The sequence below is a fragment of the Lissotriton vulgaris genome, chromosome 3_1 (genome assembly GCF_964263255.1).
Source record: "Lissotriton vulgaris chromosome 3_1, aLisVul1.2, whole genome shotgun sequence".
Classification (NCBI taxonomy): Eukaryota; Metazoa; Chordata; class Amphibia; order Caudata; family Salamandridae; genus Lissotriton; species Lissotriton vulgaris.
In genome coordinates, this window is record NC_141689.1 from 1,639,706,755 (window position 1) to 1,639,721,955 (window position 15,201).

The 15,201-nt window shown below is 44.2% G+C and overlaps 1 protein-coding gene across 1 annotated transcript in view; it reads right to left on the reverse strand.

The window, feature by feature from the left end:
- C9orf72 (C9orf72-SMCR8 complex subunit) overlaps window positions 1–15,201 on the reverse strand; it is a 332,168-nt gene that overhangs the window by 249,214 nt on the left and 67,753 nt on the right. The window contains exon 3 of the mRNA XM_086962131.1: window positions 4,983–5,078. Within this exon, the coding sequence (XP_086818257.1) occupies window positions 4,983–5,078 (96 nt within the window). The remainder of the gene's footprint in view (window positions 1–4,982; window positions 5,079–15,201) is intronic.

The window sequence follows — 15,201 nt, forward strand, 5'->3', positions numbered from 1 at the left end:
TATACAAGGAGGTGATATCCATAGTTACCAATAGTTCTTCACTGGGATTAAATCCTTTCTCATCTATCAACTTGATCACAATGGCTCAAGAATTGAGCCACACCCAGACACTATAGGTCTCCCAGGTGTATTATGGAGCCTTTTGTGTACCTTGGGTAAGGTATAGATCGTGGGTACACGAGGGTGTATATCTGAATAATATACACCCTCGGACCTATAGTGTCTGGGTGTGGCTCAATTCTTGAGCCATTGTGTAAATTTATAGATGTCTTTATCAAACCCATTGCGGAGAACACAGCCTGTTATCTTAGAGATACCATGCAGGTGATCAAGTTGATAGATGAGAAAGGATTTAATCCCAGTGAAGAACTATTGGTAACTATGGATATCACCTCCTTGTATACCAACATCCCACAACATGCAGCCCTAGAGGTGATAACAACGGTACTGGATGATAGGGTTAGGCCACACAGAGTCCCTACCAAGTTCATAGTAGACCTATTAGAGATCGCTATGAAACGTAATTTCTTCATCTTCGATGGAGATTACTTCATGCAGATAAATGGCGTAGCCATGGGTGCCAGCTTTGCCCCAAATTTGGCAGTGATCTATATGGATCATTTCGAACACAATTGGGTCCTTTGTGAGAACAACCCACATAGAGGTAATATCAGTCTATGGCGTCGTTACATCGATGACGTCCTGCTGGTGTGGAAGGGCTCGAAGAGCGATCTACTTGTTTTTTATAATTGGCTAAACGGAAGAGATGCTAACATCCAGTTCACAATGGAATGCAGTAATCAAGCTATTAACTTTTTAGACATCACCATTAAGGAAGAACATGGTGTGTTACATACCACCTTATTTCGCAAACCAACAGAGAGAAATACTCTGTTGCGATACTCCAGTCATCATCCCCGCAATCTCAGGGACAATCTCCCTTACGGACAGTTCCTGAGATTGCGGAGAAATTGTAGTTGTAAAGTGGATTATTTTTCTGAATCTACCATCTTGATGACTCGACTGGTTGAGAGGGGTTACCCAAGAAGCCTGGTGAAAAAGGCTCGTAAAAGAGCATGGTTCTGTCACAGAGAAGTACTGTTAGAACCAAAAATAAAGAAGGTGAATGAAGAGGAGAGGCTGATATGTGTTACCACATTTAATACCAAGAGTACGGAGATCAAAAGAATTATTAACAACCATTGGCAACTGGTAGCAGAAGAGACAGGCTTGCCGGACCCCCCTATGCATGCCTTCCGTAAAGGAAAGAGCGTCAGGGATTTTGTTGTACATTCTATGCTGCAGAAGAAAAATGTGGTGAGTCAGACTACATTATGGAATCTCCCTATTGTTGTGGGTCATTTTAAATGTGGATCCTGTAAAGCTTGTGATATGGCCTTGGAAGTCAAGGAGTGCACATATAATGACTACACTCACACCATGCGAAACCACACCAATTGTAACACCATGGGGGTAATATATGCCATCTTTTGCCCCTGTGGCTTTATGTATATAGGGCAAACTGTTCAAAAGGTGAAAACCCGCATTCTGCAACACTGCAGCAGGGTCCGGTGTAAAGTGCAAGGGGCACCATTAGTTGATCACTTCGTCAGATTTAATCACACACCGGAAAGTCTTAAGTGGTGTGTTATTGAAAAAGTCAACCCCAATCCTAGGGGAGGAAATCTGGCACAATCAATCAGCATCCGTGAGTGCAGATGGATGCATTTCTTTGATACGGTGAATAGGGGCTTGAATGAACAGGAGGAAGTCATGAGACAAATGGCACTGTTACCAACTGGCTGACCTCCTCTCAATCTATGACCATCTTCCACTTGGGGTAGCGGTTCCCCTTTTTCTGCCTGTTTGTCATATGTCATGTACCACTAACATTGGCAACTCTTCATTAATAGGTGTTAATATCAGCTACAACACTTTATCCCTATGTAAATGTAATTGATATATATTGTTGTCTGTGATTGTCTAATTTGTGTGTTTTCTTTTATGTACATTATTGTAGATTCTACTGGTTGAATTATTTTTGCCTCGGATAGTCAAGAAAAGTTAACATTTAAATGACTTGTCAAAATGCTAAATAATTAATAATTGTTAAATTTTAAACATGTGGAATAATGTTTGGCCGCCTATTTGTACCCTGCGGTCTGTTTTTCGACTAACACGGTATCCCCAGCGTGTTAAACAACCTCTTGTCAAAATGTCATCGCCATATCCCAAGTTAGCTCCTTGTTTACACTTCCTTGCGTCCTCTATCCGTTAGTCCTTCACTAATTTCGACTAAACTCGAGTCCGACGCCTACTTAGTTGCAATTGGCTGCCTCCGACCACGTGGTTCTAACCGGTCGCGTGACACGGAAGCTGCCGGGACTCTCCAAGCTACCTAACTAACTGCTGCTCCTGTCTCCGTATATTTTGGAGCGAAAACCCCAAACCGAAGGTAATCACTATCTCGGCATGTTTGGCGCGTTTGTTCAGCAACAGTAGCGCTCCCCTGCACGGTAGATTTAACTCTCCCTGGCCATTTGTTAACCGGGTGTAACTGATTTCTGATTAAATTACCGGGTTGACTCTCACACCAGAATCGGAGGAATATGTATGTTGCAGTATACATCCTGCATTGGCGATAATCATGACGGGTGGTGTTAGACCTGGCCTGATATAGATTATTCTATCTAATACACCCTAGTTTAACCCTTCGCTGATCGCCGATCATTTGTATGGCAACTTTTACTGTCGAGTCTCTTTACATGTGTAGTGTAGGGAATTTACAACATAGGTTTCATACCTGGTTCTTTCCCATACAGATTTACTTGAATCATAATTCGCCTTCAGTCACCTGGTACAATGTCCATCATGATATCTGACTAGGGTGAGTGTTTTTCTCAAATATATGATACCTACACGCTGGGAGGTTAACCATACTATGGGTCTGATTGGCTCCATTTTTCCTTACACAGCACGAAGGAATTCGAGTGCCCATTGAGGACATACTGTCTCTTGACCGAACCCCAATTCTGAGCTGAAATTCTTAGCCAGAGGTGAGTTTTAACCTTGCTGATCACCTCTCCTTTGACAAATCTGGGAGGACTGTGCCTTTGGAGATGGGCTAACAGTTTTTCCGGTCTGTCTTTACCTTTGATAGGTGTACCGCCCAACTGATCTGGGATCGTGACACCGTTCCAATTTTTAATTGGTAATGTACCCAACACATTTTTTAATTATTTTAGATTTGACCTCCCCCTAAAAATTGTAAAATATTCATACTTATTATTACAGGTGCTTCCCCGTCCCCTGCCCCCACTACCGTCCTGAAGAAGACCCGCAGCAGAGGTCGTGACTTCCCCCTATTGCGCCAGGGTCGAAACGTCGACGATCCCCCCCGTCATTTCCTTATAGCCTACACCTGCCCTTCCCTGTCCCCCTGTATAAAATTGTATATAGATTGTAAATGGGTAGGCTTTACTTGTGCAATGTATAAATAATCCTTCTGTTGCACTCAATCACCCTCAAATCTATCCCTTTACTTTTCTTCACTTGAGCACCAACTCCTTTTCCTTTCAACTTTTCCCTTTGCCGGATTTTATGAATTTGTAAATAAACTGCAGTAGCATTTGTTGAATTTATTGTGTTGGGTTACTTGCATTTACTTGCATTTATTGCATTTCTTGAATTGATTTAAGCTTGCAATACATCTCCATGTGTTTGTATATTCAGATTCATTCTGATCTTTTGTTGAATATGAAGTAATAACATCTACATCACTAGTCGCGTCTAAAACTTATATCTAGGACCACTTTCTTTTCATAATCAATAATATGGGGGAACAAGTCTTATCAGGGGTCCGGATACGGAAGGGAGGGTAAGTCTATGCCTTGATAATTCGCCCAAAAGGGACCATATTTTCCTGTGCTTCTAAGAGGCAGCCCCAGGCCTGGAACGCCGCAATCTCTGCAACCATGCATCTATAAATGGCCTTTTTCCTCCCAACAATTGTCTGAGGGGACACTCCCTTCCACAGCTGGGCGATGTTGTGCTTAGCAATAGTGAGGGCTGGAAAGTGTTGCTTGTACCGTTACCCACCTATCCCGTCAGTGCTATGTAGAAGGAACCGTTTCGGGTTGAAGGGGAGATCCCATGATAATACACTTCCCAGACAGGACAAAATCTTCTGCCAGAATGGCTGTATTGCTGCACGGCTTCAGACTGTGTGCATGAAAGTCTCTTCTTCCCCTCACATCTCAGACACATGGGAGACTGGATGAACCTCAATACTTTTGACATTGTGAGTTTGTACTCCTCCAGACCAAACACGCTCTTAAAATATACTGACTACCAGTATCTGTGACACGTGACTCCGACACCTAACAATTCTGATTGTCTTATGTAACAATTCCTATAGACTGATTTGCACACGTATGAATCATTGGCTCTCTATAATGTGTGTGTGATGTAACTAGCTCTGACACCCTACACTGGTATGTGTAGCGCTATATTACAGATGAAATGCATGCGAGAGAGGGCCTATAGGGAGATGAGTGATACTGGCAGAGCGTGGTAGTGAGTGAATTAATGGAAAAGAAGCATTTGGGGGGGGGGCATCAAAGATTGTCGCACTGGGTGTCACCAGCCCTAAAGCTGGCCCTGCCCATGACATCAATGACAGAACTGATAACATGACTGATGATACCTGAAATAACATCATTAATGACAACATTTTGCATAGCAGGGGCGCGAGTTATAGTTTCTTCAGGGTGCACTACTTCAGTTTACTATAATCGGTCAATTTCAGTGTTTAACTTTAAAAAGTTATGTTGAAAGTGACATTTTCACCCACGTATAACGTCACTCTAACCTTTGGTTTTTTTCAGTGGAAAAAAAGACAGCTTTGAATCCCTGGGATTGACTTCAGCTGAGGTTGTGAGAGGCTTTCTCTTTAAAATGCATCAGACATAAAAAGGACTTACGTCTATTTCTTCTGGCACACTGTGTGATTTCATAGATGAAAGAAGTTCCATTATGGGTTTAACTTCTTCTTTCAGCATCGGAATGATGCTCTGGGCCTGTGTAATAAATAAAGAGAAGTGAAAACCAAACTCAGCCAACCATTACATTAAAACATTTAAAGCCACTTGCCACCAGGCACTCTTCAAAATGGTAAATCTGCACACAGAAGTCAGCGTTTACATTTGATTCCGGACAACATTCTGAAGAAAACTTGACTCAAAGCTAACATTGGGCAGGAAACAGCTGGTTCCCCTAACATTGTGTTTGCAAAATGCAGATATCAGTCAATGATACAATTAGGGACAGACGGAAGAAGAGAGGCACAGAGCGTATGATAGTTAAAGAGGCAGAATATAACAGAGGTAGAAAGCCTGTGATAAAGAGGATGATGGGGCATGGGGTAATAGGATAAACAGAGATGAAGCACAGAGAAAATGAGAGGGAGACATTTATTTTTTTATTTAAAGAGTTTTATATAGCGCTGGCTAGACCCGAAGGTATCAGAGCGCTTTACATTAGGTTCTACAATGTTACAGAAAATGATAACAATTACACATTACGTAAAAAAAATAGCAATATAATGGGAGAGGAGAGAGAGAAGAGACATACATAGTGGAGGGGGGATAGGAGGAGGCGAGAAGAGGGAGGATGAGGTAAGAGACGACAGGAGAGGCGAAAGGAAATCTGTCTAAAGATCGACTGGGTAGGTGACGTCCGAGGAGGGAATCCATGGCGTGGTAAAATATCACATACTGGCACAGGCTTCTGTTCTCTCGCTTCTTGTTCCACTATGTAAAGTGCGCACCACCCCTTTGTGATTTAGGTTAAAATAAAATTGGTATGGAGGGTCAGAAAGAGAGAGGGCCCGGGTGCGCATGGTGAGAAGAGGCATAGTGTATTTATGAAACAGTATAAGGGGAAGGGTGAAAGCAGACAAAAGGAGATAGCGCCTATAAAGGGGCGTGTCGGGTGCAAGGCTCACTGTGATAACAAGACACAAACCCTATGATAAATAGTAGAAGGGTGAAACAAGATAGCCATTAACACACGGGGGCAAGTGTGGGGGTAATAAGACACAAAGCTTTTGATGAAAGGAATTAAGCGGACAGGAGAAAAAGACAGGGGCCCTGTAATAAGCAGGAATGCAGTGTAAAGAGGGGGAACAAGCCCATTTGATAGAAACTGGGGAGAGAACCTGTGTGAAATGGGGGACAAGGTACTCTTTAAAAAGTGAGGCGATCAGACTGAACTAGAGATTTAGCAGTGGAAAATATGGATGTATGACGTTACAACGCAAACTATCACAACACATGCTTTTACACACGGTATTTACAAAGCAAGCTGCACTACAACACATGCTATTACAACGCATGCACCATTACAACGTAATTTACTATCCTAACACTGCCAGGTACTTACCTCAGGGAAGGTGCTGGTCAGCATTGTAATGGCATGCGTTGTAATGCAACCTGCGTTGTATTGGCAGCGTTGTAAAGGCATTGCGTTGTAATGCCGCAGTTGTAATTGATTTTTCCCAGAAAATATGCATTTGATGAAGTTACCTTTATGGTAACTCGGATACTTCTAGTTAAAAGCTCGCTCATATTTTCTACCAATGGCGGATTTGTTTCGGCCTGGTAGAGGCTTCTCAAAGTTGTTCAAAGACATGTGCAGCCTATATCACACAACTGTACAAGGAAAATGCAGCCACATTCCCTTTTCCCATGCCAAGAGTTCATCTACGGCTATAATGTTCTGACTGAAGGCTGTGGGGTAGGCAAGAAAAGACATATGGCACCTTCATGCCACTCCGAAGTAATTGGTATTTCAATTTCACAAAATCAATGAGAAGACACATCGTTAGAAGAAGAAAAGTATAAGGATAGGAAAAGGCAGCATCAGCAAACCAATGTACTTCGGTGAATACACAGTTTTAGGCTGCAGAATAACAGTGCTGGCACAAGATGCACTGAAAAGCTCCCAGATTAGTTGACAAGGTCTATTCTTGCACCACCTTGGCTGTGGCAAAGTGTACCCGAATATTTGCATGACGACAACCCATGCGAGCAATGGCTGTGTTGGATCAATGGCAAACTATCTTGAAATGTTTCAATTTGAAATCACCTTCTTCACATTCACATCATCATGAATGATTATTAGTTAGTTAGTGGAAAGGCCTTCCAATATTCTACAAAAGCAGCATGTAATGTAACCAATGTCAAGGAGCAACTCCTCAGCTAAGGAAGTGCACAAAAGGATGGTAAGACCAATTTCTTCTCTGAGAGGGACAAAGTCTGAAAAACCATATTGTCTGGTTGTAAAATGGGTTAAAGCTTTGAAGTTACTGTGGATGTTGCCACACGACACCCAGAGGTCTGTGGTTAACGCCTTGGTGACCTCCCGGTTGGATTACGGCAATGTGCTCTACCTGGGGGTTACTAAGGCGGTTACCCGTCGCCTTCAAATGGACCAAAATGCAAAAGGAACGAACCCATTACACGTCATCTCAGAGAACTTCACTGGCTCAGAGTGGAGAGCCGTGTGAGGTTTAAAGCCTTAAGCTACATGTACAAAATAAAAGCAAGCACGGCTCCAAGATATTTACAATCCTTGGTGACAACGTATTCCCCAACCTGCAAACTGAGGTCATCTACCCAAGAATTTTTCTGTGTACCCAAGGTCAGACTTGCCAGGATGGGCGGGAGGTCCTTTGCCTCCATGGGTCCTAGGCTCTGGAACTCCCTCCCTCCGGCCATTCGTGCGGAACGCTGTTACGGTCCTTTCCAGAAGGCAGTCAAGACCTGGTTGTTTAACCAATAACTTTCCATCTACTGTATGTTGCTCTAGTCTTCATTAGTACCGGGAAACCCTGTCTGGGTAGCTGTCGCGCTCTATAAGCTGAAAAAATAAATAAATAAGTTCACAGGACGTGTACCTCAAAAAGACTCCTTGTTAAGGTAATGATAGAAGGAATTCCCAATTCCACAAGAGCAGACTTAGTAGTAGGTTTCACTCATTTCCATGAGCGGTATCTGATAAAGATGGGTGTGTGAGAATGTCACATGAGCGACAGAGGAAATTAATCTTTTTATCCATAGGCCAGTGACAAAACGGTAATCGATCAGTTCTGTAGTGAGATTTGGTACAGAATTTTCTGGCAGCTGCAGTAACATAAAAAATGCACGAGCACGATTGCTTACTTTACATTGTAGGGATGGAGAATCCAGTCATGGTTTCTGGTCAAGAGTCCTTGTCTCAAATGAAGCCTGATGCTAAATCCTTAGGTACTCAGAGGAACCACAATGGCAACTCTGAAAACCAGCAATTGTGCAATATTTAAAGAGTCTTGCATATTTAAAGTGTGTAGCATTGATAAAACCTAAGAGGAAGGCAAACAGTTGGGCTGGGAAATGGAACCATAGAACATTGGATGGTATCATGGAATACTCCTTCTAGAAGACGTGCCACAGCGAGCAATTCCATGATCAGTGTGGAGAAGTCACATCTTTGGCAGCATGAGATCAGGATATTTCAGTTCTATGTAGTTTTATGAGGGTGCAGTACAGTTTGAGAACATATTTATGACAAAGTCTCATACTTTTGTAATTTGTTAAATTATTTTTAGATTTCTAGAAGAAAATATTCATGTTTGTTTTACTCTTATTGGTATTTATCTATTTTTATTTTTGGTCTTTGGGGAAATTAAGTTTCAAGTAGTGTACTTCCTCATAAACTTCACATGCTCTCATAATGCACTGCATGTATGGTTTTAACATACTAAATAGTTGTAAAAAACAAATACACTCACCTGAAAACAAAACTAGGGCATTTGCAAGTCTTCACCTATTTGAGGTTCCCTAGAAAAATCTTGCCCTCCTTTTTTTTTTTGTTAATTCTCAACATACTGTCAAGATTTGCATTTATGGGACTAGCAGCCATGACACAGTCACTCAATAGTAAATCTACTCTTGGTTTTTAAAAACTCACACAAAGAGAGTAACAGGTATTTTTAGGACTATGTGTAAAAATACTAAAAATGGAAATACATCTGAGAGCTTTATGTATAATGCGTCAAAGATCTGCTCCTGTGCAGGCCAAGAAGAGTGAACTAGTCAGTCAGTCAGTCAGTCAGTCAGTCAGGATATCTTTATTCGACTTATTACAAGTCATACAAAGAAAACATAAGCAATAAACAGTAAAACATAACATAGGATACATATGCCCATACATACATAGCACAGCATTTTCATAAAAGTCATTAGAACTACAAATAAAAAGTTAAATACTATACAAATGTTAAGACTATACAAGTTCATTCATAAAGGCAAAAGTGATTCTGATAAAAACCCTTAAGAATTACTAAGGCGAGTTATGACCGACAGCTTTTGCCCTAGCTGCGGCGACTAAAAAATTCGCGATGCAAAAGGTAGTGCGGGGATTTGACAAGAGCTGTAAATAAAGCAGGGCTGGACGAACCTGAGTGAAGCCCGCTTCTTTCAGGACAGGGAGTAGGTATTTTTTCCTCTGCTCCTGAAAAAAACTACAAAACATGACGAAATGCAGTGTGTCCTGCACCGAAAAGTCGTCGCATCTGCAGGGTGGGGCTTCATCTGGCTTCTGCCATCCCTTATATGAACCAAGATGATAGTGTATCAGGTTAAACCTGAACTTGGTTAGCAGGAACCTATGGTAGGGAACGGTTACAAAAATAAGATAAGGTGCAATTGAGGGGACGCTAACCAAGAGATTATGAGACCTAACTGATGGCTTCAGTAATTCTGTGTCCTCACGATGCGCTTCCTTCCTATGCATAAAAGCCTTTTTTATGTAACCTATATCTTCCACCCTGATTTTATCTGGGCAAAGAAAGAGCTCAAGGCGGCCCAGAGTGAACTAGTCCTCAACAGTGCTCTCAGCATCTAGTTTAATAGCCCAGTGGCGAGTCTGGCTGTACACGTGGATCCTCAAATGCAAGTAAGACTTGCATCTAGAGAGAGGTGCCTCGCCTGGGTGATGTACTGTGCAATCTGCGATGAACCAGTTCGGCCTGTTCTGCATAAGGTAGGTGGAGACAGTTGGCCCAAGACTTCTTTAACATTTTTCTGATTCTACAATACAGAAAGAAAACAAGTTGCCTTTCGAGTGCGAAATGTTTAACCAAAGGTGCAACCTACACGGTGGGAAGTGTTTAGAACCAATCAAAGATGTCACTCAGCACTTTGAGAGCAGTAGGCACCCTCACAATTTACACGAGGGGGCAGGAGGCAATAATGAACCGTACAAAGGATAGTGCACCTGCCATAATGGACTAGTACACAAGATAATGCACCACAGATGCCAAGAATTGAATTTTCATGTCTCAGATATTCAAACCATCCTAAACAAACAGCCTGAATAAAGTATGGTTATAGTGTTGGAAATGGGATTCCCCGTGGGCTGAGGGTTGCCCCAAAGCCCAGTAGGAACCCCTACTCCCACATAAAAGAGGGGAGGTGCACTCCCCGAAATAACGCCTGCTCCCCCCTGTAGTACTGTAGCCAGGGCAGACAAGCTTACTTCCTAGATAGCGTGCCAAGCATTTCGGGCTACGCACGGTAGTAGAAGAGACCCACTACAGATGGACGAGACACAGGGTTATAGTAAAAATATCTGATTCTTTATATAGCTTTATCATAAGGTCCATAACGACAACAATCCAAAAGGTCACTTCAAGACGAGGCTTTAGTTGTCTTGTTTAAAAATGTTTAGGTTAGTTTAGTCCAGGTCAGGGTAGGGTAAGTCCTTGAGTCGCGCCCCTTGTACTCAGTGTCTCGAGGTAACTGTGGGATGACAGAGAACCCGGCCCCCTTCCGCTGGGGGGACGTTGATCAAAGGACCAGGCCCCTTCTGCGGGGGCGATGTTGAACAAAAGGCCAGGCCCCTTCTGTGGGGGCGACGTTGAAAGGCAAGGCTGCACACAACTTGTGCGGGTGGACGGTACGAGGGGCACCGGCAGATCTGAGTACATACGAGGTGCACCGGCTGGTGCGGGCCAGGAGTACAGGGCGTACCCTACATTCCTGGAATGAAGATTGCGATGCGCATCAGCGGGTGCGGGCCAGGAGTACGGAGCGTACTCTACCTTCTTGAGCTTGGAGATTACGATGCGCACCAGCGGGTGCCGGCCAGGAGTATGGAGCGTTCTCGACATTCCTGGGCTTAAAGATTGCGAGGCGCACCAGCAGCGTACTATACGTTCTTGAGCTTGGAGATTATGATGCGCACGAGCGGGTGCGGGCCAGGAGTGCGGAGCGTATTCTACGTTCATGGGCTTAAAGATTGCGAGGCACACCAGCAGGTGCGGGCCAGGAGTACGGAGCGTACTCGACGTTCCTGGGCTTGGAGATTACGATGAGCACCAGAGGGTGCGGGCAAGGAGTACGGCGCACACTCTACGTTCCTCGGCTTGGAGATTACGATGCGCACCAGCGGGTGCGGATGAAGAGTACGAGGCGTACTCTACGATGCTACTTGCCATTCGATGAGGGCGACAGACTTGAGTCGCGACGAGGTCAGCAGGGCTCTTGTGGTGGCGAAAGCTTGGAGCTGCGACGAGGTCAGCAGGGCTCTTGTGGTTGCGAAGGCTTGGAGCTGCGACGAGGTCAGCAGGGCTCTTGTGGTGGCGAAGGCTTGGAGCCGCGACGAGGTCAGCAGGGCTCTTGTGGTGGAGAAGGCTTGGAGCCGCGACGAGGTCAGCAGGGCCCTTGGAGATCTTCCTTTTTCTCAAGTTTTTAGAGTAAAAAGTCCTTGTCTTTAAAGTTCTCTCCTGCTGCAGTCTCGCAGGTGTCTTGAGTTTTTCCCAAAGTTGTCTGCCCCTCCAGTGCGAGGGGCTTCCTTTATCCACTGAAACTGTCTTAGATCTTCTTTAATGTAGGCAGGGAGTTCCCCTCCCCAGATCCCGGTTGGGGGTGTTTCGAAGGCAGGGTCGTCAGCCGCTCAGCAGGAAGTGGCGTCGGCATTGTGGAGGACAGGACACAGCCCAATAACCACTCCTCCCCTCTAATCTAAAAGGCAGACAGCTGACACCAGATGCTGGAGTTTCCCCAGACCCTGTCACCTTCTCCAGAAGGGAAATACACATTCCGGCAGTATCACACAGAAAGATTGTATGAGGAAACAGTCACTGCCCAGAAGTCCTATTTCCAAACTTAGAAGGTAGAAAACACACTTCCTAAAGAATGTATTAATCAATTCGGATTTCAAGGACGCTAGTCTCATATCTCTACCATGTTCCCTGGGGCAGATAGATCCTCAGGTGTAATAATCAGACCTGCCCCTTCTGGCCTAGGGGAGGCAGGTATCCTTACAGTAATAAAACGAAAATGGTTATAACTTGTTACTAGATCATGCTACACACATTAGGGCACGACCTACCTTTGGCTACCAAGGCACTCGGCCCAAGAGCCGACCATAGGGGCGTTTGATATGTCGCAAGGGAACCCAAGGTTAGGAAAATTGTAAATGTCTCGCAAAGTCTAAGGGTTAGCCTTGAAAAGAGGGCCAGGTCCAACAGTTATAGACTTGAGTAGCCTAATCTTTCCACTCCCAGACCAAAGAAAGCTAGCAATGCCAGTAGGACAGCAAAAAGATAAGTAATCAGGGAAGGAGAATCCTTTTTATAATGGAAATGTTCCTTAACATTTAAAGATGAAAAGCATTCCAGGCTACTTCATGTTCCTCCAGCACCCACAAGAAATTATTGCCATATTAGGCTGTAGTGGCGTCTCTGCCTCTTTGATACCTACGCCTACCAGACGACGACCTGAAGCAAGTGCCTGTTTTGTTTCACCTAGTGCTTTGCATAAGGGGGAAAGGCTCCGACTTGAACCAAGTGACCTGGAGGCTCAAAAGGCAGCTGTACTTGGCTAGATCATTGATACCAAATGGGATATTCCAGTTTTGATTTGCACATTCAATATTATATCACAAGCATATAGAGTAACACATTTGCTGTAATTTGCCGCAGCCACCTAAAACAAGGCCCTTATAAGCACTCCTCGGTTGGCGAGGCCGCTGCAGGTCGACGTAGTACAAGAATAAACAGAAGAGAGGAAAGCAGGCACGCTTTCCTAATGCCCTTATGCACCCCAGCTTGGTGTTTGGAGAACAGAACCTTTAAAATTCTCTATAATAAAGCGGTCATAAGGATAGATCTACCTTCCTGAGGCTAGCCGGACCAAGAGTCTAGAGTTAAAGGCTGAAATAACACTAATAGAAACAGATTTTAAAACCAGACTGTCGTAGAACCCTGAGAACCCTGCGGAGAGCTAGAAGCTGTCCTAAGGAAGCTGCTTACAAGTAGCTTGAGATAAAACAGTTGTATTACAGGAGAGGGGATACAGCTAGCCACCTCAAAGCTCATAAGATACAAGCACACCAAATGACAAACCATATAAGTCAGTGGTAGACACCCAGGGCATCCCCCAGATGACAGATCGCTGGATCTTGGAGTTTTATACATCATTATACAGCCTCATTTAGTTGTGAACATTGTTCTCCAGAAGCACAAGATGATTATCTAGCTGAGGTTTCCTTACCCAAGTTCGACCTGGAGGTCAGGGTTGATCTAGAACGCAATGTAAACGAAGAGGAAATACTGCTAGCCATTAAAAACTGCCAAATAATAAGTCCCGGGCTCAGATTGGTTTCCAAATTCTTTTTACACAGCTTTTGCCTGACTGTTGGTGCCATACCGGACGAAAGTGTATAATTTTTTCTTAGACACTCGGGAGGTGAGCCCCCATGATGATGGAATCCATCCTGACATTGAAAATCAAGACAGACAGGGACCCCCAACAGTGCGGAACGTATCGCCCAATAATACTCCTCAATAGTGATGTAAAGATTTTCGCTAAAATCCTGAGGCATTGCTTGAGAGAGGTCTGGCTGCAATTGGTCACTCCATATCAGTTGGGCATTTTTGAGAACAGACACACAGGAGATAATTTCCTATTAGCACCTTCTGTGGTCAACAAGGCTATTGCAACGCACATTCAAGTCCTCCTGCTCTTGCTAATTACAGAGAAGGCTTTTGACCACGTGGTCTGTCCTTCCTAACTAAAATATTAGGCAAGACATACCTAGTTTCACGAAGGAAATCATTCATACTAGTGAATTATGTTAGGCCTTCTACAAAACTAAGGATACACATACATCTCTTCAAGCCTATCCATCTAACTTGAGGCACGCAACAAGAATTTCCTCTTTTGCCTCTGATTTTCCCTCACTATGGAACCCTTGTACCACCAGGTTATGGCTAACCCATTGGTCACATGTCTGGAAACCAAAATAGGACAAGTAAAGCTGGCACTTTTTGCAGAAGTCCTTTGCTTTCTACCCAGCCCCTCTAGCTCGCTTCCTGCACTTCTGACGGAACAAGAACATTTCTGCCTGGTCGCTGTATTCAAAGTTAATTACCACAAACCCATAGCAATGGGAGTGGTAAGGGATCGTAAAGCCTCCAAGATGGAGGCAGCGAGACAAGGACTGCAGCTGACCCTGGAGAGAAGGAATGGGTACCTATGGGTTACTATTCCACTCACCGCGATCAAAGTGTTTTCTAGCAATGTCCATCCCCTCCTGGAAATTCTGTTAGAAGATTTATACTGATGTGTTAGGCTTGAGAACTCCTGGGTGGGCAGGATAAACTACATGAAAATGAACTTCTTGCCCAGGTTACTATAGTTTTTTTGCTCCCTCCCTGTGTGAGTCCCCCTGATGTCCAGAAAAGCCTAACTCAGAAGATGTGGGCCTTTATATAAGACGGCAAACCCACCACGTGCATCAAGGTCTCTTGTGATGAGGTTTCGGGAGGAAGGAGGTATGGCTGTCCCCAATATAGAAAGTTATATTCCAGTCACACAGACCTCCCCAGCTCTAGTGTGGTGCTCCAAAGATAGGTTGGAGCAGGAAAGCAGTTCTCTTCTCTTCCACCACTTGCTCTGGCTGCCCTTTATACCAAGGCCCCACCAACGCCCTAGGATGGTCAACAACAGAAACCTTACATGTCTGGAACAATGCTCAGAGGACAGATGGGATTACGACCTACCCCTTTTTCCATAATCCGAGTGACCGAGAACCCAGTCTTACCCCTGGGGTTGACGGATAAACTCTATACCTGGGGCAGTTGTATGCAGGGGG